Source organism: Epinephelus moara, chromosome 8 (assembly GCF_006386435.1).
Source record: "Epinephelus moara isolate mb chromosome 8, YSFRI_EMoa_1.0, whole genome shotgun sequence".
Lineage (NCBI taxonomy): Eukaryota > Metazoa > Chordata > Actinopteri > Perciformes > Serranidae > Epinephelus > Epinephelus moara.
This window is the reverse complement of record NC_065513.1, coordinates 13,032,712-13,058,451: the sequence shown is the minus strand read 5'-3', so window position 1 is coordinate 13,058,451 and position 25,740 is coordinate 13,032,712. Positions and strand designations below refer to the sequence as shown.

Sequence of the window (25,740 nt, the reverse complement as noted above, 5' to 3'; positions counted from 1 at the left end):
ACTCTCACAGGCTACAATACAGAATATGGTGTAAGCCTACACTTCACTAATGAATTATTTCATCATATTTTTCAAAACAACAACACGCTAACCCTCCCTGCCTCTAATAATAATATTATTTCTACAGACTTGCATTCATTTACCAACGCTTCCCACACCTACAACTCGCCACAGGAATGACTCATCCAAATAAACTGCTGCGTCCAAGTTAAATCACAGTTCATAATATCACTTGAGATGACATGTAGGATGTCTTGCTCAGTGACCTGAAAACACCCTCATGTACAGATTTTAAGGACATTCACTGGCATTTCACTCTAAGTGCACCTCTGAAGTTTCCTTTGATCTAATTCAAAGAGAGAAAAGAACTCGCCCTCCGGGGACCTACTTCCACTTTCTTCACTAATCTTGTTTGGTTGATTACACGGAAGTCAAGCGCTTTGTGCAAAGTGCTCATTAGTCCTGAAGTAAACAGCACCCTGTGCTTCTTTCTGTTTCCCTATAAACAAACCTCCAACCTCCAACCTCCAAATATCTGGCCTGTTAAAACTGATAAAATAACTTCTGACAAATTCAGACGTGTTTGCAATTTCAAAGTGATCCTGTATTTATGACTAATAAATTCAACTTCAATATGTAAGAAAATAAAGAAACGATACACGCTGCAAAGACTTTTTACTCTTTATCTTTAATTACATGACTTAATAATTCTGTTTCAATATAAAATACAGGATATCACTCACAAATAAAAAATAATCGAACATATCAAAATGAAAGTGTGCTCTTGAATAACATCATCCAAGAATCCTACGTTGTAGTATGACTTTTGTCACAATTAATATTTCAGTCATAGCACACCATAATCATGATAAATATATTTAATAAGTTAAGGTTTCATATTAAATGTCAACAAGGCACTTTAGTATGGATGCTGCTTTAGAGTTACTGAATGACATGAATTCTGTTCGACTGATCTGAAAATATTTCTGATTGAGACGGTTAACTAGAAATGCTTACAGAGAATATATATAGGCCTATTTGTTTTTCACAATTTTCTATTTCTAAAGGACTCCTGAGCTGTAGTCGTTTTACATTCAATTCACATGAATTACAGTGAATATACAAAGGGTTTAAGAGAAGAGGAGCATATATGTAAACACAAATCATACAATCAGTTTATAAAGAGAATTGTCACTATATCTTTTGAATATTAAGGCATTAAAATAGCAACATTTTGGGAAAAAAGCTTAATGACTTTCTTGTCATGAGTAAGATGAGAAGATGAATATCACTCTGTAGGCTAAATATGAAGCTGCAGCCAGCAGCTGGTAAGTTTAGCATAGCACAAAGACTCTGAGCAAAGGGAAACAGGTAGGTTGGCTCTGTCCAAAGACAACAACCTCAGCCTACCACCATCTCTAAGGCTTACTTACTACCATGTTATATGTTGTTTGTTTAATCTGTCCACAAACAGAAGTGTAAAACTGACATACTGTGGATTTTACGAGGGGTTAAATGACCTCCTGGAACTTCCACTTGTTGCCTGACAACCTCATGATGACAACAAGACTCCAGGAAGTCATCATGCTTGACCAAGAAATCGTCTGGCACATAACCCCCTGTAAAACCTGTAAACGTGCCATATTACTCCTGGCTGTTTTTCTGTTTCCAGTCTTAATGCTAAGCTAAGCTAAGCTAAGCTAAGCTAAGCTATCTGGCTGCTAGTGATAGCTTCATATTCACCATACAGGCATATCAATCTTCTCTTCTAAATATAAGCAAGAGGGTGAAAAGAGTTATTTCAAAAACATCCTTTACAGTGATGAGATCAAGAAATGTCTGAGAATGATACATAACATGAAAAAAAAAAATTGCAGCAATACAGAACACACACCAGTATATAAATCTGATGTGTTGTCAGTGTTCATCATATCACTGCTAAGGGATGTGTGCTGACAGGATGCTTTGTTCTAGCTGTACAGAAGCGCTCCAGAACAGTGAATCATGAGGTCTGAAGTTACTGGTGCAAAGTGGATCACACACACATTATACTTACACTTCAGTGTGGTCAAGAGATCCTCTCTGTAATGCTGCTGGATAGTGAATGACTTATTTTTGTTTCATTATGAAGCTACTGAAGTTTCATCACTACAGGAGCTGACTCCCTGACTGCTGTGAGGGTGAGACTCAAATAATCCATCACTCAAAGACTCCCAAATATCATGATGAGTAAAAGGAGTAAGCCTGTGACCCCACAGATGGCAAGGCAGAGAAGTTTCTGTGAAGAAGAGAAGGGAAGAGGAGTCAGAACTGCATTACGTATCCTTTAAACCAGGGATACTCAACTTGCTTTGCCTGGGGGCCACTTTTGCAAAATGACATGAGGCCAGGGGATGGTTAATAAACAGGCATTAATAATATTTATCATAAATAAATGAACTGCCTGTTTTCAACCATCCAACATTTGCTGTCCTCACTAATCTTTGCTAAGAAGTAAATCCAGTGACAGTAGCCCCACACAGGTCAGGTGTATGCAGGGACGTTTCTAGGATTTGAGAACATCAAATCAAAAATCCAGGCTTAGCCCAGACTTCTATCGGCATGAGGGAATCCTCCTCTGGTACTTTTCTGAAAAATAAGCTCTATTTTGATGCTTTTAATGCACCCTGGCACATTATCTACATTCAAAGTACAAGAAAATTCCCAATGTGGATCTATTTATTTTCACTGTGATTTAGAAAATGGTTGGCGGACCACCCAGCACCCTTAGGCGCACCTGTTTTGGCCCAAAAGCCACAAGTTGAGTATCACTGCTTTAAACCATTCAACAGCTAAATTATTGGATGAATTCATGGATATATGGATGAATGGATGGATGGATGGATGTTGTGTTTAAAGGGGAACACCACCTGAATTAAAAATTCAAATATGTTTTTTTCCACAGCCTAGGAAAAGTCAAACAATATTTGTGGACATGAGCTACTCTTTCTAAAAACCAGAAATGTGGCTCAAACTAAAATAAGGACGCATTCGCACTGGCGCTGTTTGGTCCACTTTATACAAACCCTGGTCCACTTCTACGGATAGTTCAGTTTGTTTGGAGTGGTGTGAACGCTCATTCGAACTCTGGTGTGGACCAATCGAGCAAACCCTGGTCCACCTGAAAACTGAGGGTCTTGGTTCACTTGCAAGTGAACCCTGGTGCAGTAGGCTTACGGTGGGTTATGTAAATGGACTATCCAGCGAACCAAAGAGAGGAAGTGAACCAAAGAAGGGAAGTGAACCAAAGGGTGGAAGTGACGTAGAGCACAGTGCATTTTGGGGAGAAAAATAACAAAGCCAAGAGCGCAAACCGGGAAAAGCAGAGGTAAAAAACAATTAGGTTTGAACACCAAAGTAAAAACCGAAAGACTGCATAAATGTGGTGTTGCTCCATTGGTTTTGTGGTGACCACACCGGCTAAAGGAGATGGATTTCCGTTTTCGGTCCTGGCCCATCGATGAACCGGGTTTTCTTCTTCCTCATGCTTTTTTTCTTCCTGGTCAGTGGTTGTTTCGGGCAATACGGCCCCCAAAAGAGCAGCTGTTGTAACTGTGTGACGTTGTCCAGGCAGTTTGGTCCACATTAAAAAGTGCAGTGTGAAAGTGAACCAAACCAAATGAAGGTGTGAAATCTTTTGGTATTCCCTGCCCAATCGAACCGAGTCCCCCAGACTATCCTGGTGTGAATGCGCCCTAAGTCTCAAACTTGATGTCATAGGGTACAAAGTCTGGAGCTGCTCTATAGACAATGAATGGAAGACTGATTTTGTGGAAGCACAGAATGTTTGTTTCCTTTTTTATAGCCAAATGTGCTCTATATTGATATTATATTTGTTCTGTTTTCAATTTTTGTTTTGCTTAAAGTAAAGTCAATCATTCATTCATACTATTGTAGAACATAAAATGTACCCAAATACTCAGAATAACATGTATGAATTTTTAAATGGGTGAAGTTCCCCTTTAAGGAGTGTAAGTTGCTGGATGTATGTAGTGTTACCTCGCGCTGTAATCACAGCAGTTCTCATACAGGGGGTTTGGTTAGTCCAACAGACAGGCCAACAATTAGTGCAATGACAGCAAGCAGGATCAACAGAGCAAAGGCAAGGATAATGTATTTCTGCCAAGGGAAGGAGAGGGTGTTATTTCAACTCCAATTAAAAGTAGTACCAGTGCCATAACAACATTTACACAAAACATAAACACATTCATATGGTAGTTTAAAGTGGTAATATTGTACAATTGACATTTACAAATGTTTTGTGTGGCTATTTAGCAACATGGAATTAAAAGGGAATACATACCCTCCGGGATTTTTTCTGGTATCTCACTGCTTTTTTGGTCTCTTCTTTTGCACTACAAATGTATTCGGCCGCATTGGAGACGTTCTTCTCAATGTTGTTCACCATATCTCCCTGTAAATCAAATAATCAGACTTTTGTCTTGGTAATATTGGTAAATACACATAGTGACTGTTAAGTATCACAAATTAGATATAATTAGACATTGGTTAATAATAATACTACATTTCTAACTTGTAAAGAGCAGCATTTATTGATGAACCCCTCAAAATACATGTAGCTGTTACCTGAGTTTCTACCAGCATTGCCATATCCATGAACATTGCATGGAGCTCCCTGATGCTCGACTCCAGGCGCATGATGTCCTGATGTCGAGATTCTATCTCATTTAAGGCCTGACGTGTGATCTGGGAATCAGAAATGATCTGAGGGAGACAGATAGAGGGACAAGGTAAAATAATTCATCCAAAAACACCAAACAAATGTTCCCAGCTGTGTGTAAAAAAAAAAAAAGCCAAGTAGCGCACTACCACACCCCAAATGATTTACTCCTCCTCCACCACTAGATGGCAGTAACAGCAATGCAATAACAGTATACTACACAGTAAAGTATGAGCAAACTTACATCAGATGTGAAGATGGATGGATTTCCACTCTCTAACATGCCCTCTAGTTCTTCATTGGTGGTCACTCTTCCAGCTAAAATAATACATAGCAGGCAACGATTATCCATTTGATTCACTACTCGTGGCAAGGAAAAGCATGGGGCCTGGGCTTCTGACATGCTGGTTTCTTGAACTGTTTAACTGGTTGTCCTCAGCCAGCCTCTGGTTTTTAAAATATCATACTACAACAGTTTTATTCTAATGGTGAAAAATGCAAAACAAGCCCTGTTGGTGTAACCAGCAGTGACAACATTGCGACAGCTGGTATTGTTTTCACCTTGTGAGTCTGTGCGTGTGTCATCAAGGCGATATGTGGTCCTGGTGACACCAGTTGTAGCAAGAACTACCACAGAAGCTGTTTTGTGTATTTTGCAAGGTGTTTATAGTCTGTCTGTCTGTCTGTCTGTCTGTGGACAAATTTTGTCAATGTGACAGTGTCACAACTGTGCAAGATGCGGTCATGAAACTCTACAGGTGTGTAGTTGAGATCAAAATGAAGGTTGAGTTTGATGATGGGTGTTGTCTGACTAAGGGGACCAGAGAAAGAGTGTTGAAAGTAGGGAGCGGTCCATTATCCCTCCGCTTTACATCCTTGGCTCATGAAATTTTGCAAGTGTGTAGTTCAGACCAGAAGCAAGGCCAAGTTCAAAGATTGATGAGGTTTGAGCAAGGGTGCCAGAAGCAGGGCAGGAAGAAGGGAAGGGCCATTGCCCCTTCGCTTTACGCCCCTGGCCCACATTTGTTTTAAATCGCTAAAACATAGCCATTGATGGTCATAGGCAGCATAACAGCGAACATAAAAATCCTGGATTCAGGTAGTGCTTTAAGAAAGGTTTGTTAAATATTCTTGTGTGTAATGACCTTTAAGTAAGTCTGGATCCATGATCTAAAGACGCCCCAGATTTCACATCGGGCTATTTTTTTTAGATGAAGAAATCGTAGCTCCAAGAGAGTAGACACATGATGTGGTTTCTGCTATTGGAGAAAATAAGATATAATTTACAGATCTGTGAAGATTTTATAGTGAAAAGGCTGCAGCAAGCTTGTTAGGAGAAACTTGAGTCATGAGATGCCCTTTTATTCTTGCTCTGGACCTTAGATTCAGCATCTATCATTAAAATATGGAAGGCCAGTGGACTGAGCTCTCTTGATCCATTATTTATCAGAAGACTAGTTATGCCTACCAATTTGGTTATGGTTTATACAGCTGTCTGTGACTAAACGATTGATTATCTGATGCACACTCTTGTAATTAGGGACTGTAAAATCTGACAAACTGATTTTATTTAAAAACATCTAGGAAACTGCCTTAAAAAAGGTAAGTAAATATAACTGTTAGCTTTAAGTTATGTTTACTTATGAAGGAGAGATAACTTGACATAAGGTAGGTATGTTTACTTACCTTTTAAGGCAACTGTTATCCTAGATTTTTTAAAGTAAGATCAGCTTGTCAGATTTTACAGTAGCATGCTTTTAAAACAATAGTACACAACTCGCTTTAGACAAAGCTCCCAGAGTAGTGTGTTGCACTAATGTTGAGCATGTAAACACCACATGTCTGTGCTTAGCCCTGGTACAATATATACTGTTGTGCGCTTGATCCCAGGGTAATTCATTTGTCTGACAGTGTTGTGAAGCTGCTGTGTGTAAAGCCCACTGTGTGAGGAGAAGAAGCCTCATTGTAGCTCTATCGATTGAGCTGACAGAAAAATAATGTCTCTGTTATCCACCCAGGGGACGCTGTTACAAACACAATGTTGACTTTTCCCCATCTAGTGACAGATGTATTGTTTAATGAAACAACAAATTAAGACTTCATTCCAAATGTGAAAAAAAAACTGATGATGTGTTTGACAGCATTAAAATAAGACACACTGAGAATTACTACTGAAGACTTTTGTTAGCATGTTTTAAAGAATCAAATGATGGTGGCTTTGTAATACTGGCGAGTAATAAACATTGAGAGCAAAACATGTTGCGAGTAAACTACAAATCTCAGAGCAACAGTTGGTAATGATGCATTTCTCAGCCGACTGCTAATTGAGATAATTCAATGTTTAATTACAGTCAGCTCCTGCTGTGGTTTTCAGCTTATTCGTGGATACGGGTTGTGTTTGTGACTAAGTTTAGAAGTGTCTGAGCAACAAAGGAAGCCGGCAGCCCTCATAGAGAAACAGCTGCTGAAACTCTATAAACAGAAAGCTTTCTTTTCCTGGAGCCATGCCTCCTCTTGTACAACACCCTCCCTGGAGAGACAGATCTCTGTGCAGGTGCTTACTGTATGACACACACGTTTTACATTGGCTAATCCTCAGAGAGCCGGCGCCGAACACAATAAAACACGCAACTATTACAACCTATCAATACACATCAACTAAAAATGATCACTTCTGAATGATGTAAGTGAACGGTGTGAGCACACAACAGCTCAGACCGAGGTTCACGCAGCCGTGTCAAAGACAGGTGAACTACTGTTACACAGGCTGCTGAGCCCTCTGCCCGTTTCCCGGGCAACGCAAACACAACGAGGCGTCTCCAGTATCAGGCTCTTCCGTCTGCAGTGTTGAGAACTAGAGCCTCTCATTAATGCTGGCCGCAGGGACTCTGAGAGACAGTCCTATTTTTTTGCCTTTCACTATTGTCTCGTGTTACTCATGTGCATAATGCAATGCACCTGATACACACCTTCTCTGCATTTGTTTTTCATTGTAATTCTGAACAGAGATGATCGAACAGACCCCTCTGACAAATGGTGCAAAATATCACCTGGTCTGGTTGCCAAAGCAAACACATTGAACACAAGTTAAAATGATTACGTTTTTATGAATGCTAAAAATGTGTTGAATGCACATTTTTCACTATGCCAAATCTCATATTGTCTAAAAGTAGTTTTGATAGATGCTGCTATTTTACACATCCCATTAATACTAGACATGTTCATTCATTTTGGTTTGTCACTACCTAACCCTTGGTATTTATACCTCATTATATAACTGGTGGGTGCTCTACTGTATATCCTATTCTTTGACCAATCCTACTACGACAACTACTACTCATTTAAAGGGTAACATTAGTATTTTTAACCCTATTTTTTGTGTCAAAGTGACTGTGTTGAGCGAGAGCGCCACAGCTGGCAGCGGTGCAACAGGCCGCAATGTAACCACTTGGGGCAATTTACATCAACTGAAAGGGCTTGTTTTTGCCACTGACAGGCTCAAATTGTTATTCTTATTGCCTGAGAACATTATGGAAAGGATTACTACAAGTATAGACCTTTTTGTTAAAGAGTAAGATTCTTTTTGGTAAACCAGAAACAGCCCTGAAATTGCTATAACCCAAGCCACCAGACACCAGGTTTCTTTTAACCAAATCAGAGTTGGTGATTCTTGGAACAGTAGGAAGAGCAACCAAGATGGTTTTGTTAGTTTTATTTTGTATCTGTTGACTTTAAATGAAGTGTGAGTGGCAATGATAAAATTGCTGTTTATTTGAAAGGAGTCTGGTGGGTTTTGTGATGGCGATTTTGGGGCTGTTTATGGCTAAACAAAAAGGATTTTACTCTCTTAACAAAAAGGTTTATCTCTGCATGGATCCTTTCTGTAATCTTGTCAGACACTTAGAATAACAATCTGAGCTAATCAGTGGCAAAAACAAGCACTTTCAATGGATGTAAATTGACAATGCAAGCATGCCTCAAGTGGTAACGTTGCAGCCTGTTTCACTATTGCCAGCTGACTACTGGACCAATGTCAAAAACTGTTGTTGCCATTAGTTACTTAGACACAAACACATGGGAAAACCAGTCCCGCCACATAAGGTCCAGGTTAAAAAAGACTAAAGTTACCATTTAAGGTTCCATCCAAACTAACAAAACATCAAAAATCCAGTGTTTAGATATGATAAGTGACTTTGGTTTGTGCACAAAAGAGAACCCTGCCCTGCTGCTGGTGTCTGTTTATCAACAGTTAGGTTAGTGCTCAGAGACGCAGAGAGGAAACCGGTGTGGTCTGTTTCCTGAATCCTGTCCTAACACAGCTTCAAGGTTTTAGTTGTCACTCTTTTATCTCTTGATTTACAAATCTTGACCGAGCAACCAACTTGAAGCCATTGATGTGTTAGAAAAACAAGAGTACTTCCTGTTTGCAGAAGTAATTTACATTAATTATCATTGCTTCAAAGACCACTCTATAAATGTAACCCATAATTCCTAGCCCCATGAGAGTTCAGAGGGTCCATTTATTTTTCACGTACTTATCTCCAGCTGCCTCTGGATTCTTCCTTTGCTTCTTTCCCGAAAGGACACTTGAGTCTCATTGTACTGGGTCATGACCTCCACAAACTTCCTGGACAGCACTGTGTGCTGAGGACAAGTGAAGACACAAGGACAGAGGGTGAGAACGTGGGCATTTCAGAGTGCAGACTTTTACGACTTGGATACTCCACAAAGCAGTTTTGTAAAAGACAAGTACAGTGTTGGAATTAAAAGTACATTTTATGGGTATTTCTGTTTGAGGTTCAAAATTACACCCAAACAAAAGCAATGCAAAGAAGCCAATCTAAAAACACATCTTGTAAAAGAGAGAGTGTGTCAGGTAAAGGTAACAGTTGTCCCCATTTCCCTCCTGATGTTTGTGTACAACTGACTGAATGACAATCATGTATGAGCAGGATAGGTTATGTGTATGTGAGGAGTTCACCGTCATCTAACTGTGTCCTCACCTGTGTTTTTTGGATCCTGAAGTCGACAGACGATCTATTAGCAACATCATCCTTGGGCATACTTTGCTCCATGGCTTTACAGAGAGACAGTTACGATAAAACATTACACAACAGTGGGCAACATCAGTTTTTTTACGGTGTAGTCAGTAAATGTGACAATCACGCCATGGTTCAACTCACATTTTAGTTTGGTTCGCACCACGTTGGCGTTCCCTTTGATATCGTTGGTCAGTGCATCCAGTTGGTCCTTTGTTCCTTCGCACAGACACAAACAGGGAAACACGTCAGACTTGGTTTGCTGATGAGGAAAAATCATGTCATCCAGCTAATCACTGCGCCTCTCTCTCCAGTAAATATTGAATTTACTGTGATTTCATCTTGTAACTTGGCAACAACCCTGTGGCAATATTACAGAGGTCACACACAGCACAAAGCTCTTTGTTTCTTTCCCTGGTGACCCTTTCCACGTCATGGATCTTAAAACACTGTACTGTGTTACATTAAACATAATCACTGATGATGCCATGGCACTGTAAACTGGCCCTTTGTCTTGCAGGGTCCTCAGGCTCACACGCTGAACAAAAGCCAGGAACTGAGTGCATCCAGAAGTAACACTGTTGTCGTTGTTATAGAGCTTTAAATCTTTAGAAATACTTGAGAACTGTGTCTGATTGGTAGGAGACAATATATGCTGGTGCCTGCGAACATCTGCAAATGACAGCATGTTGGAATCCCTGACAGTTACAAGGTCCTTGTCTAAGCCTTAACTACAATGAGTTCTGGGGCAAAATGGAGCCATTTCCTTTACAGGTTTCCGGCCAGGCAGCCATTCATTCACAATGAGGAAGAAAAAGTAACAAAGGAAGTGAGACATTTTCACTCTGTGCCTCAAAAGTTGAACTCAAGCCGAGCAGTTCTCATTAAAACTGAATGCACAAATGAAACATCAAGACAATCAAATGCTCTCTGTCTCCACACACTTACTGTCATCTGGGTTGGGTGCAGACAGGATCATGCTGTGCATCTTCCTCACCTCCTCCACTTGGTAGGAGATCTTATCGATGAGTCCTCTGACTTCTTCCACCTGAACCAATCAATAACACATCAGGTATCTTGAATCATCTGCCCCCCCCCCCCCGGAAGTTGCAGTGATACCCACCCTTCGAAAGAAGCTCTCCATGAAGCCATCTCTGTCCACTGCGACTGCAACATCCTCCTCTGCTCGTGTCCTACCCTGAAAGAAAAATGTGTGTGTGACTTTGTTGGTTTCACCTGTCAATCTGTATCCAACTAAAGCAAGAGCAGTCACTCACAGCACTCAGTTCAGCCAGTCGATCCTTCATCACACCGATCAGCTCGTCTCCAGCCTGGATAATTCTGGTAAAACACCCGCTAGGTCATTCTGTAAGTCTCCATGTGTAAAGTAACATTGAGCCACCTTACTGTGCGCTGAGGTCGAGACGGCTGGATGGAGATGAGAAACGCAGCACACCTACTCCAGCAGCGTTATTCCGGCGACAGAAATAGGAAGAGAGTGCGTCAGGTCTAAAAAGTTTTAATCCAAGTAAAACTGGATCCAAAATCCAGCGCTGAGAAGTTAAAGTCCAACAAAATAAAGGTAAAAAGTGACTGTTTCTGGTTTACTCTGTGCCGATATTTCTCACCACACAAGCGCAAAGGACGCGTAACAGATCCACGGTATCTCTTTCCCTGGGATACGCCTCTCCTCCTCTCCCACCTCTCTGCCTTTCTCTTCCTCACCCTCCCTCCCCCATACTCTGCCTCAGGGGGGTGAAACTAGTCCACCCTCAATTAAATTTGATCAGACCATCATGATAAACAAACCAAATGAATGTAATCCTATTATATTTTTGGGAGGTTGAAAGTAGGAGAAAAGGAAATATTATATTACCTCCATTAAAAAAAACACTGTGACACGGTGCATGAGTCTTTTGTGGTTTATTATATGAAAACAGATTTATTTTTGTTTTTTTTACTTTGACAGCAAACACACCACCAGGCAGTTACGCGAGAAGGTTTAATAAATAATTGATGGGCCTGGCTGGGCGGCCACCAAACCATCAGCCATCTGGCCACACGGTGGCGCTGTTTACCTTGATATGTATGCAAATTGACCTTGGTAGCATGTGACGGGACTAGCGGTGCTTTTGATGTCTCTCCCACCTGAAGGTATCCTCCAAACTATCAGTATTTTACCTTAAAAAGTAACACAGGACGAACTGTGACCCACATCTCACTGACAGACAAGATTCTCATGATATTGATTAAGTGTGAGGTAAGTTATCTTGTTAAATCTCTGAGTGGTTGCAGTTCAAAATTAAACAAACCCATCAGGCGACTCATAAAAAGTGTTTTGCAGTGTTGCAGATACTGCATCTGTGCTACCCCAGTGAGCTCTGGGTCTGTTTGTCCTTCTGTAAACTGTCACAGTAACCACCCACCCTCAGCAGCATCCCTGTTGTTCCCAAAGAGTCCGGGGTGTTGTCCTGTAGTTTAACTCAATATCGAAACTAGTCATGAGACCACATATTAATACGTATCTTTTATCTAAACAGCACTTGGGTCGCGCGGTGCAGATCCTGATCTCATTCATTCCCCGCGCAATCTCCAATTACGCAGAAGTAATGCCATTTACGCACAGCTCCAACGCCCCTCCTCAGAAGATCCAAAAATGACATCACGTTTTGCAATTCCCACGTTCAGTCCAACAAGCCAGTACGGGGCTTCTCTGCTTCTTGCCATTTCCAGATGCAGCCACAGAAACTCAAAGAAACTAGTTCACTGTAGAGACAAAGACCACGGATTACAGTTTTTTTTTTTTTGCGTGGACGTGGAAGCTGGGATTCAGATTTTTATCATGAGAGGGAAACTTTTGAAGTTTTTCTCCCACATACCAGAACACTGAATTGATTTTTTTTTTTTTTTGCTCTAGAGCTGTTATTATTATTTATCTGTATTTCAAAGTGTGGACACATGGACTGATCAGAGGTTGACACAACTTGGAATAATGAGCAACTCCTCCTGGATTCATCTTCATTTGGGGATTTAACAGTTGTTTTAGAGAGGACTGCTACAATTTCTAAAAGTAATGGAATTTTCTTTGCGGATTCACTTTTTTACAGCTTTTGTCTCGTGTATTAAGGTAAACTCATGAACACAGTTATAGTCCCATCCTCTCATATTATAGTCTGATCATCTTTTGCATAGTTCTTCTACAAATACATTTGATTTCTTTACAGGTTTATGCTCAAGTGGTACAACCTGTGAAGCATCCAGGTAGTAATGCATTTTTTGTGTGGATGGCGTGATTTCATTAATATTCCCAAACTGTTTTAAGTTACCAAATTTAAATATGATTACAATATACAGCTATATATTTAGAAATATGCACCCTAAAAAGTTTTTACCATCTGCTAACTGCAGAACCAGAGAGTGTTATTGATTTGTTTATTACCCTACTCATTAATTAGAGCAGTTTGTGTAACTCTTACAGCTGTTGGGTTCATTATTATCAAGCTTTTAATCCCCCCAAAATCCAAAATGGAGTGCCAGGAAAATCAATTTTGAGTAATGGGGCACAGCTTGATTGGGGGAAAAGCCCTCTCTGGATGCTTGTTTACCCGTGAACTCTCCGTCCAGGCCTGCAGGTGTTGGCCACGGCCTCACATTATTGGCCCCTTGATGCTGTGGACGGAATCCATGAACTGTGGGACCAGATTGGAAACAGACCAGGTTATGTTAACGGAAGTAACATAAGTATGTGCACACCATACATAAAGAGACTGTCATGGGAATGCACAATCCTAATGTCTTTTTCTGATTGCTCTCTGCATGGTCTTAAGCTGTTTTTCATCACCCACCTTCCAGCCATAGCCATCATGCTTGTTAAATGTGCTGCTGTGTTCAGAGAGTGTACATTGTATGTTGGATTTATTGGTGAAATTATAAAGCTAAATATCTAGTCTGTGAAGGAACTTAATGCTGCAATATTTTACATGCAGTATCCCATAATCTGGAGGTGGTAAAAGATCATTAATCTGCATTTTAGAGTTGTTTTAATTGGCGACAGACTGAAAGACAATAACTTCTTCCACATGCATTGAGTTTGCAGCAATGCTGTCACTACATAGGTCATGGCAAGTGTTTATAAAAATGTTAAAGTTAAAGAGGGATCAGGTATAGACTTGAGTATGATGTGTGAAGCCACTCTGAGTCAAGGAAAATCCTCAAACAAAGAGGAAAAGAGCGAAACCTCTTTGAGCGCTGCCACTCTGCACTCAGCTCAGCATCACTCTGTCTCATACCTGCGCACCACGTCCCTCCTGTTGTCTTCCTCTCACCGTTCTCTTGTGCCTTCTGTCATGTGTCTATAGGTGTGAATCACTGTCTCTCTCCGTTGTCTTTGTCCAGCTCTCAGAATCCACAACCACACTGTGCTCCCTTCCTCCCATAACTCTTCCTATGTGTATACCAATGACTCTGCCTACACTAACATTTCTGCAACAGTAGGTGAGGATCAATCACTTTCCGCTCACTGAAATTCATTTGTGCGTCACCCACCACTCCCTGTTGTCCTCTGTGTCTGGACTTGGTTGTGCAGTCTTTTGTCTGTGCAGCACGAGATGAGGAGATTCTTGGCCTTTTAAATATCTGCCATTGTTCATTTAGTCAAACCAGAATTGTAACACACTGTACACACTTGTCTAATGCCTTTGTATTCTTTTATGAGATACCAAGAAAGCTGTAAAATCCTCATGTTCATCAGCTGCAAAAACAATTTATGACTAGTTGACTATTAAGAGACTTATAATTTGATTTGCTGGATGAACAGAGAACTGAACATTCGGAATATTTTGGCACTTAAGTAGACCACCCCGGCTCATCATTTCAAGTGAGATGATGCCTTTGATTTTTGCTCTGCTGCAGATATTGTTGAAGGAATGGTCAACAAGGGCATCTTTCTGAATGGAGATAACGGTGGCACCTTTCTCCACTTCGGAAACTACCAGAACTCATGCATTAGTGACCCTACTTGGTGTGGGCCTGAGGGTGAGCGCAGCGTAGTTTCTGCATACCATAATTTGCCAAAACACTAATTATTTTCACTCCATGTCAGTCATTTTTATTGACGTGATTTTTCATCATTCTCCAGGGATTACCTTCTCCTTTTTTTGGAAGAACCATGAGTCAGAGTCCCGTTTTGCTGTAGCCTCTGGAGGGAAAGTTATCTCTAATGGCTTCTCTGTCTACACCAACCCCTATGGAGGATATGTGGAGTTTTACACTCGAGGCAACAACCACAGATGGAAGGCCAACATCCAAGTTCCAGGTACTGTGGATAAATTTACTTTTGTATTTCACACTGTTCTTTAAGTTACATTTCCCATAGGCACTCGTGAGGAATGTATTTTCGTCTTGGAAATATACAGCTTTTTGTTTTCAACCATAAATTGTTAGTTGTGTAATTGCATTCATGGTTTGGTTAACTGAAACCAGATGCAGCCACAGACAGTTGATTTGGCAAGTCGAGGGAAAATTTCATAAATCTTTTGCTTTTGCTCTTCTGCTGTTCACAAAACATACAATTATTGTGGACGTGTAACGAGATGTGGTCATTTCCCTCTTAAATACAGTAATGTTTGGTGATTAGTAAACGTCAAGTCAGATGAAATTTGAACATAATAATGGTCAGAGTGTGACCAATACTTTGAATCCAATTATGAAAATAAAATTTGGATTCAAATGAGATGAAATGGTTAGGTAAACTGTTTTGACAAAGTGGGGAAAAAAACATATGAGGCATAACGTTATGTGGAACTTTTACAAGTTAGCATTTCGTTCTCAAATGACTTCTGTCATCTTTGTTTTCCCTGCAATTACTCAAAGTTGTGTTCACGGGGCGTCATCATAACTTAATTTAGATTTGAGTGTTCTGTTACAGAGGATCAAACGTCATTTGGTACTCATACAGTGTGACATGTCAAAGTTTTAGGACATGTGTCAGTTCTTTCTGAAGTATGAGGAATAGCTTTGATGTTGAAGACTGAACCTTGAGGTGCCCTACGACTAATATAATAATCATCGAAGGCTAAGAATATTTCATTATACTTCTTTGTACATAAAAAAGTGAAAGACAGAGTTAAAACATAAAAGTAGGACTGGTCTTTTGCACATATGGTTTGTATTCTAACCGCAAATGAGATGTGTTTTGGGTGCTCTGCTCATCTGGTGGAAGTGTTTTCAGATGTGTTGTCTAATGAGACTCCCCTCATTGTCAATTTACTTGAGAGACACAAGGGGAAGTTCTTTGTAGTGTAAAACTGACTGGAGAGGAGAAAGCTAGCAGGACCAGAACAGACCCTGACCTCAAGTTCTTGTAGGCACACAGGATTTACTCATAAAATAATTAAGACAAATTCTACAATATCTAAAATTTTTACTAAACATAATTTTCAGCAATTTTCAACTGAGCTAGCTTTGTTCTAGATGAATTGTGATAGCTTTGGTGAACCTGGAAAACTATTGATATTCCTTCCAGGCTCAGTTTTTGGCCTTCTTTGCCGTTAGTGTTATTTAGCAAGCACGGTAACAACAGAAATCGATTGCTATGATGCTGACACTCTAAACTAAGATGAACATAGTTATTATACCTGTTAAACTTTAATTAATTAACGTTAATTTGCTAGCATTTTCATTGTAGCATGCTGATTACAGTCTATGATGCTGACATTAGCATTTAGCTCAAAGCAACAGTGTGCCTCACAGAGCCACTAGCATGGCTGTAATCTCTTCTAGCTCAGCCAAAATGCAAATATGTCTTGACTCCAGCATTTCAAGCAATTTGAATGTGTCAGTGACAATGTATATTTTTCACAGCATTGCCAGATTAGAAATGTTTAACTATCGTAGCAGAGGCTTAAAATGATCGTATTTAGGGGGAAATGATCATACACGACTCATAACCATGAGAACAAGTAGGCGTAAATGTGTAATTTCACGTATTTCAATTGCTTTTTTTTGACAAATCTAACCACATTGGGGCTTGCCAGTCACATTCATCATAGCCCACGCCAAGCATGATTGGTGGGAAAGAGGCCTTGTGAGAAGAGATACATACACACAGTTGTAGGATCTGTATTTTGCTTTTGGTCACATTGGGACATCAAATAAGAAAACTCAGTTTAAAACTACAAATTGGAAGTGTCACATAATGGTCAGATTATGGCACTTTCGGCATTACTGATTGTACATCATACAGAGGGCAAAATTACCGCACAAATAGGTCTACAATAATTATCATTTATTGTACATCTGGCAATGCTGATTTATTATATGTTGACATTTTATAGAAAAATGGATTAATGAAGAAAGAATCAGCAGATTAAAAACAATCATTAGTAACAGCTCTGAACATTTTGAATAGAAATGTTCCACCATGTCACCATCAGCAAAAACAAAAACATATTTTGGATGAAAAGCCATACTAACATCTGAAATCCTGTGTTCTGCTCAGTAAATTTCATTCTGTTTTTTGCTTTAATCGCCCACTCTTGCATTGCCTTAACATTTGCAGCGCTTATTTAGTGTGCTATTTATAATTCCACAGAAATCATACATACTGCATATGTTTCCTCTTTCAGGGCCTTACTGGACCCACATTCTCTTCACATGGACGAAAAAGGATGGTCTAAAAGTCTACATCAATGGGACCTTCACTGTTGGTGACACAGTTGGCAGTGTCTCAGAGAACTACGGAGATCCCTACCCTGACCTTGTCATCGGGACTGGCAATGACAGGGCCTATGGTCACTACGTAACAGGCGCTTTCGACGAGTTTGTCATCTGGGAGAGGGCCCTTTCACCTCACGACATTTTGCTCTACTACAGTGCAGCCACAGGTAGGACATGACGCTCTACTGGAAAGTGTTTTCCCATCATTCTGGGAAGTGGCCTATCTATTTAAATATGTCCTCCCTCTTGACTCTGTTGTGAGGAAACAGGGTTAAAAAGCAATTTCCATCCTTGTCCCCACTACATTCCATCCACAGCATTCGTGCATAACAAGTGTTTAAACTGTATAAATATCTCTCGGCTCCCTGTCAAATGGCTCATCATGCAAAAACATTGTCATGACCTTTCACCATATAAGTGTCATGGCTCACATAGTTCTGCCTTATAAGTATTGAGAAGTGTGCAGTGGCATGGCAGGTCGCAGGGGGGCAGATAATTATGATTTAATGTGACAGGCTATAACACGCTAGGACAAAAACCCTTGACTCTTAACTGTTTTTGTTCTCTTGTTTACCTCCTTTGGTAGTAGAGTGCCATAAATGGACAAAACATGTTGACATTTATGAGAGCTTAGAACTAATATCATTCCGCTGTGTGGTAAAAACATATTATCAAATTTTAGTATGAGAAGAGGTCAAAGCCTGATAAAATAGCTAGTAGGCTGAATTACTTATTGTTGTATATGAAACATACTGATTAGTGACAATGCACGCTGTCTCCTCCTTTGTGTGTATGGTAAAAGTATATACAAACTACACTGTGCACTTTTAGAGCCTCATCTGCTCACAATGGACAAAGCACAAAGTGCACATTGCCTTCATTTCTTCTCCGAAGTCGTTACCAAAAGCAATATATTCCACAGACCAGACGCAAAGAGCCCAACTGTTATGGTTACAGGACAATATTTTTACCTCTCCAGAGCACACATATAAAATGTTGCATTGAACCAAGGAAGAGCAGGAATGGTTCACACTGATACTTCTAAAGTACGTCCATATATGGCAGTTTTCTGGTAGCTAGTTAGTGCCATTTTTATTAAATGATAACAAAGACATAAAATGTATCTTAGCCTTGCACAGAAGCTCGTGGCGGAGTATCATGTGGTTGATTATCCCAGTTTTGTGGAGGTTGTAATCTGTCTCCTTTCATGACTGGGCATGATCCAGCCTCATAAACTGAGAGCTGTATGGTGATACGATCCAGCTACACTACAGCGGCCTAGCCTGCTCAAGTTCAACCAAGGATATAATAACAGAAATGCTTCTCAAATGGGGATATCCAAGCTACAAAACTGAACACATTGTATACACGTCACCAGTGTGGTTCCTACATGGATGGATTACTGAACAGACCTACCAAGGACAGGCCCCAGGGCCCAAAGTGTCAGGGGCCCACATGGCCTTCACATGCAAAATTTCACTAGAAGAGACATGAACCAAATGACCACAAAGAGACACAAAGGGGCTACAAAGAGATGCGAAACAGCTGCAGATACACACAATGTCTATGAAAAGGGGCAAAACAACCACAAAGGGACACAAAATGACTACAAAGAGACCTAAAAAACTACAAAAAGACTCAAAATGACTACAGAGACCTAATATAAACCCCTAAGAGACACAAAACAACTTCAGAGTTACTTAAAATGACTACAAAGAGATGCATGACAACTACAAAGAAACAACAACAATAAGAAGATAAACAACTTTAAAGTCTGTGTGTCTATGTAGGAAAGGTGATGGGGTCTTCTTTATAATGATAATAATAATAATGATAGCGCTTTTCAAAACAAAGTTACAAAGTGCTTCACATGGTTGATACTGGATTTAAGACAATGCAGGATTCAAGCAAATAAATGAGGCAATCTAAAGAAATACAAAGAACGATAAAAACAAAATAAAGATAAAATTCCATCACTGAAGCAGATAAGCAAAGTTGGCAACAAATTGCCCTGTAGATTACACTGAGTTTTAGCAATCGAACAGTTGGAGTCAAACAAAATAAAAGAATACAATAACCGATGATAACACAAACTAATAACAATAGAAATGATGAAATGAGACATATATAAAATAGCGTGTGCTGAAATTAATAAAATGCTTTTTTGAACAGATGAGTTTTAAGAAGCGATTTAAAAGATGTAATTGATTCAGCAAGCCTCACACTCTCAGGCAGGGAGTTCCAGAGCTGAAGGGCCTTGACTGCAAAAGCCGGGTCACCTTTAGTTTTGAGTCAAGACCCACGATCAGCCAACAGAGCCCTGCTTTAGGATCTAAGGCTGTGCCCTAGCTCATACGGGAGCAGCATCTCAGCAATGTAACTGGGGGCAAAGCCATCAAGAGCTTTAAAAGTGATCAGAAACATAATATATCAATTCTAAAACTGACTGGGAACCAGTGAAGAGAGGCTGAAGCAGGGCTGATATAGTAATGTTTTCTAGTGTTTATTCAAAGCTGAGCAGCTGTGTTTTGCATGAGCTGAATCTGTGAGATGGCTTTTTGGCACAATCCTGAATACAATAAGTTGCAGTAATCTAACCGTGAAGAAATAAAAGCATGGATGACCTTCTCAAGATTGTGCCAAGAGAAAGGACCTGATTTTGGAGATGCTTCTTAATTGATAGAAAGAGGACTGGACAATGCTTGTAATTTGTTTATCAAAGGAGAGGTCAATGTCAAACATCATAACAAGGTTTTTGGCTGCAGATTTGACATTTGCAGATTGGAGGCCAAGATGGTTTTGTAGAATAGTGATTGACTTTGGAGGACCGAAGAGGATTATTTCTGATTTACTGTCATTTAACTGGAGAAGGTTTTGGGACATCCAGCACTTAATGTCAGACAGACAGGATAAAAGATGATTAAAATACATTAAAATACTTCTTCGCTGGTTTTTAACAGAACAAAAATGTGTGTGTCAGATGCATTGCAATGGTACTGGATATTGTATTTCTTTATGATGTGACAAAGCGGATGCATGTATATGCAGAACAACAAGGGGCCAAGGATGGAGCCTTGGGGAACACCACAGGTCAGAGGGGTCACAGAGTCTGTGCCCAGTGGCCTTTTGTCTCATAATCTGCCCATGGGTTCTTATTATATTGTAACACAGCTCTTTGTATTTTCTTTTGTAGGTCAGCCCATAGTCCCTGTCACAACACCCACAGTCTCCAAAGAAGTCACTTCAACTACACCAACAGTTGTAAGTTTGTCATCTCTGACCTTGCAATAAAACAGATGTAATGCCTAAATGTAATTGTAAAAAAGTACATGTGAGAATTATCTATTCATAGATATAGCTTCCACTTAGAAATAGTCTGAGCTTTTGCATACAGTATTGAGGCCAGAACATACACAGTGCAAACAGTAAATTTCTTATCGAGCTGCTGATTCCTTTTAAAGACAGAGGAGCTGGAAAAAAGGATATCAAGACCACATGTAAATAGATTCTGTCCTGTTTATTAAAGGGGCTTTGGAGGTAGAAACGGATAAAGAAATAGAAGAAAGTGGAGACAGCTGCTCAACACTACGCACAAAATGGCTCCCTGTAGGGCACTAGGCTGAAAAAGAGCAACACTGAATCATTTGTCCAATGAGTATTTCCCGAACTTAGGCTTTCAGTCACTAAACATCCTGTGTATGTTGGAACTGAGCGCTCCTTTGGAAACTGCCTTGTGATAGTAAACTTCATTTGATGCCTGATGTGTTGTCTCCCCAGAGAGCCACTGAAGTGAGTCCTCCTGTCATCAGCAGTCAGCGTGAGGAGGTCCAAAGCTCCCAGGACCCAGAGTCATTGCCGTACTTCCTTAAGGCGCTGCCCAATAGGACCATTCCTCACAACACTGCCAACAACCTCACACAGGTCTTAGAGCACAGTCCAACACACACACACATGTTACAGTTGCTTAAACCAGTTCACACACAGACACAATGCCCACCCATGCGCATATGATGCAACAGTTCCGTGATGTCCATTTTTCTTCCACCCAGGCTTTTCTCAAAAGTGTGGAAGAAGTGCTGTCCTCTCCAGGACTGCCTGAGGTAAATGAGTTCACACTGTTGTTGTGCAATGTTCAAACATGACATAATGTAACATATGCAATTTGGTGAATACTTTAATCCAAGGCACTTAAGGGATCCATGAGTTGGAGATTTTAACACTGCATATTTTGGCACAAGTGGTGCCAGCAGCAATAACAGCGCCTGGCAGTGTGCCCCCACACAGGATTACAGTATACAGTCAAACCCAGTGGTGCAAATTGTATAAGATAGTACTGATGACTATAAAGTGCTCTACAACACAATGCTGTCAATGTAAATTTGCAGCGTCCCGTACTGTACATTCATCCTGACCAAATCTGCAGACACTTATACACAAACACACTGTTTCTAGACGAAAGACTTTCTGAGCAAGTGTGTGGTTTCAGTACATTGAGTGCTCAGAACAAGCATGCTTGTTTTTGCAGGAGCAAGCTGAAACAGATGTTCACGTATGAGAACGCAAAACTTGGACAGTAGATAAAGTGTTTGGTAAAGCCTCCTCTGATTACTGTCTCTGATCAGATTCATGATGAGTGTTAGAAAATTCACCATTTGTCAAGCTTTTGTAGGACCTTAAATCAACACTATATGACCTGAGTAATGTTTTCAAACCATTGTATTTGATCTAATTTGATTGAATTTGATCAAAAATGGTTAGCATTATAGCTTACTGCTAAAAAGTGCTTAGCATCAAACATTATCCCCTGATTGCCACAGTGGCAGCTGTTTGGCAAAAATTACAGTCTCACTTTAAATGGTTATTTGTTCAACCTATATTGGATATGAAAAAGCATTTTCTTGCTGGTTTATTATTGTCAATTAAAGGGGTACTCCGGCTCTACATTGCACTCCCATAAAGCTGGCTGACTCACAAAAGACAGTTTATAAAGAATGGTCAAAATCAACGCACAATAGGCAGAGATATCCTGAGTCTTAGCTCTAAATACACTGGATTCTGCAACTCCCTCAAATTGACGCTATTTCATCACAGTTATTTTGTTAGACTTTGGAAAGCTCCCCCCATAGTTACACAGAAGACATTATAAAACTGCTGAATCTACCAGTCCAGTAAATGTTCTTCATAACCAAGCATCATCCTCTGGGGCTGAAAAATGAAGCCAACTTTGAAGTGCCAAAAACTGCAGTTCTTCTAATGACCACTTGAGGCTGGCTCTAGAAGCGAGTAAATCCCCATAGACCCCCATGTTAAAATGCCCAACTTTATAGCAGAAATGAACATGTTTACAGCCTGGTACAAAAATGGTTTTAATCTCTATAGTGGTGTTGAAAACAATATCAATATAATGATACATATTAATTTTGAATACTTGAACTGGTTTCAATACTGACAACACTAGTCTATAGCTAATTTCCCCTTTTGTGACAGCTGTACAGGAGGTGAATTTTCACATAATTTACCAGTTTAAATTTTTATTAAGGTTTAATGTTACACATAGGCTTAGGTTGCAGGCTGTGTGTGAGGCGTCATCACAGTCTATGAGACAGGTCCACTCCTCGCACCTTCACAGCTCCACCGTCTCTTACAAATGGCTCCAAAAATCCAAGATGGCGACAGCAAAAATGCCAAATGCAAGGCTTCCAGATGAGAGTCCACAAACCAATGGGTGATGTCACAGTGGCTACAACTGTTACTTTTACAGTCTATGTTCAGGAAAAGTAAATTGACCTTTGTGCCCCCCTTGACTTTGACCTATTCTATATTTGTAAATGGAACCTGTGAAGAGAAATCTAATAAAGGAAATTGTTCAAGACACCAGGTCAGCATGAAGCAATGCTAGACATTGGAAGCAGGGACTGTGAATTGATTGTGAACATTTTCCTGTCGGTTCATTGTTGAGCAGCAGTCCATCCCTGTGGTCAGCGGTCTGATCGAGACCGTGGACAGAGTGATGGAACACATGGTGACTAACCTGGAGCCCAGCCCAAACTCTCTCATCTCCCTGGGTGGAACGTCTTTTGTTGCAGGTCAGTATGCTGTCAGCTCTCCATAAGGTGACTCACTGTTTGTAGTTTGTGTGGACACGGTTAGGATAGAAGGACATCGAGCCTCAAGCTGACATCATTAATTTTCTTATTCAGAGGGCAAATGCAGGTCAGAAAAGCAGAGGTCGAACCCCCTCCGCTCTGCCTCTCATGGATGTGGGTCTTTTTGCATAATATTTTGTTTGCCACTAAGCTTGCTTGTGTCTTTCTCCCAAGGGTGGCTTCACATCCTTTATCCACCCCTGATGAAGCAGATGGCTCTTGTTGCTTCTCAGTATGTTTTTCTCAACAGTTCTCACTTTTTCTAACCTCTCACCCCAACAGATTACTCTCTGATGAAATTCCCACAGAACTACAACCTGCCACATTACCGCTTCCCCACACAAGGCAAGAATTACATCTCCGTGCCTGGAGAGGCTTTCACCATGCAGTGTAAGTGCAAAATGCAGACGTTCAGTGACATGTCTTGAGTGATAAACAAAGCAGACCTGTCGTAGCTTTGAGAGTAGTAGCTTCTCTAGGATGAGTGTGAATACTGCACATTGGTCTTGGTCTGATTCTGCCAAGAGAAAATTGTCCAGCTGGGAGGCTCTTGTTATTTGCCAGTAATTTATAATGCTAAGATTTAAGATCGCTAACATAGCATAGGGTGTAGGACAGGAGTGCCATGAGAGCTTTTGTGTGACTTTATGGTGCACCGTAGAAATCCAGCTATGACTTTAATGTTGGCAGTTACCCTTTTATTCAAAACAGAAAGAATGAGAGAGCGAGCACTTTTTCTCCACTTTCCTCTGTCATTAAAAAGAATGGACTCACATAGTGGAGTGAGGGAGAGCAGTAATTACGGTGGGCATTAAAACTCTGTTTGTTTGACTTTGTGTTCAGGTCAGATTCCCTTGGCTCCACCTGGCTGCTGTGTGCACTGTGTTGCCATACAATGACTGGAATAAACCGTTTTTATAATTCATTAAAGGACTGTTATCACAAATGGAATATATGTTATTGCCTGACACATCAGAGCCAGGACCAAATTAACTCATAGCTGTGAATACCTGGCTGTATGAACTGCTCCAAGGGGAGGTTTTATATCCTAATTAAGTAAAGAGCATGCTAAACATTGGTGTGTTTGGATTCTTTATTATATTTTTCCTTACTCGCTCTCTTCCTTTGGAGAGTTGTACAAACAAGCTGGCCACCTTGAGGTCTCTTGTGGCTCTTTCTTGCGGGATTTCTGTCGAAATCATTTTTTGGACGGTTAAAAACTCTCCTGTAGCATATATGCCGCACATTTGTTTGACATCTGCAAGCTTTTTGTTGTCACAGTCAAGGGGGGGCTCTGGGTAGAGGGCCTTTGAAAGGAGGAACAGGACCATTAAGGATTTCCTCCAATTTCATTGTTTATCTTGCAGTATTGAGGTGGGACTGAGCTGGTTGATAGGTCAGATTAGGGGAGGGGGACCAGACCTCCTGCTCTCCGGGTGAAGTCATGTAGAGGTTTCATAAGATTTCCCAACATCCATGTGGGTTGCGGCCCTCTTTCTTTCACCCTTGTGCGAGTATACGGCCATCCTATTAGCCTGCCAGTGCCAGCGTGCAGCGACAAGGCAGCGTTAATTAATTTCCCTTCTTTGTGAGCATTTTAGCAGCACTGCATTACATTCCCAGTCCTTTGCCCGGGCCAGTGAACCACTCTATGTTGTCTTCTTTTCCTCAGCTCAAACCACCATCGTTGGCCTCTTTTACCACAACATGCACAACTACTACAAAGAGATTAGCCCCATCAAGACCAGGTAAGAAGACAGGACAACACTCAATGTGAAAAGTCACATAAACTGACGGTGCCCTTACCACTCTGGTTTTGGCCAGGGTTTTATCTAGAAAAATGTGCTTTAAAAGATTATTCCAGCCATTCAACAAAGAAAATCAGGCCTCTCTTTTTGCACTTCCTGTGTGGGAAAGACGCACTAAGGCGCCCCTGCTTCCTGAACCACAGAACGGCTGATGCCTGGGGCCAGGGCCTTATCAGTCCTCTCGCCTATCTCTCATCTCACCACTCAACCTCCACTGACTGATACACCCTGCCATTAGTCTTATATATCCATTCCTCCCCCCAGTTATTGTCTCATCAGTGGACCAGCTTGTTCCGCTTGTCCTGCAGTGT

The 25,740-nt window shown here is 40.6% G+C and overlaps 2 protein-coding genes across 4 annotated transcripts in view; one reads left to right on the top strand and one right to left on the bottom strand.

The window, feature by feature from the left end:
• Positions 1-669: 669 nt before the first annotated feature.
• On the bottom strand, positions 670-11,427 carry stx2b (syntaxin 2b). Of its 2 annotated transcripts, XM_050050094.1 has the most exons (11): positions 11,037-11,427; positions 10,883-10,957; positions 10,708-10,807; positions 9,904-9,978; positions 9,724-9,797; positions 9,256-9,364; positions 4,965-5,038; positions 4,627-4,764; positions 4,343-4,453; positions 4,039-4,158; positions 670-2,278 (listed from the first exon to the last, which is right to left on the bottom strand). In XM_050050094.1, exons 1-10 carry the CDS (start codon positions 11,064-11,066, stop codon positions 4,063-4,065), a joined length of 882 nt encoding a protein of 293 aa, XP_049906051.1. In that variant the 5' UTR covers positions 11,067-11,427; the 3' UTR covers positions 670-2,278; positions 4,039-4,062. The 2 variants fall into 2 exon arrangements, with proteins under 2 accessions (XP_049906051.1, XP_049906052.1); XM_050050095.1 differs by lacking the exon at positions 4,039-4,158 and having other exon boundaries at positions 11,037-11,426.
• A 1,144-nt stretch (positions 11,428-12,571) lies between these two features.
• Positions 12,572-25,740, top strand: part of adgrd1 (adhesion G protein-coupled receptor D1) — a 39,063-nt gene continuing 25,894 nt past the window's right edge. Inside the window, exons 1-13 of one of the 2 annotated variants that reach the window (XM_050050092.1) lie at positions 12,572-12,886; positions 12,984-13,020; positions 13,384-13,500; positions 14,155-14,253; positions 14,671-14,793; positions 14,897-15,073; positions 17,385-17,642; positions 20,669-20,736; positions 21,253-21,396; positions 21,525-21,575; positions 23,438-23,561; positions 23,904-24,011; positions 25,294-25,369. In XM_050050092.1, the coding sequence (XP_049906049.1) occupies positions 12,833-12,886; positions 12,984-13,020; positions 13,384-13,500; positions 14,155-14,253; positions 14,671-14,793; positions 14,897-15,073; positions 17,385-17,642; positions 20,669-20,736; positions 21,253-21,396; positions 21,525-21,575; positions 23,438-23,561; positions 23,904-24,011; positions 25,294-25,369 (1,436 nt within the window). In that variant the 5' untranslated portion in view covers positions 12,572-12,832. The remainder of the gene's footprint in view (positions 12,887-12,983; positions 13,021-13,383; positions 13,501-14,154; positions 14,254-14,670; positions 14,794-14,896; positions 15,074-17,384; positions 17,643-20,668; positions 20,737-21,252; positions 21,397-21,524; positions 21,576-23,437; positions 23,562-23,903; positions 24,012-25,293; positions 25,370-25,740) is intronic. The other variant, XM_050050093.1, reaches the window with a different exon arrangement.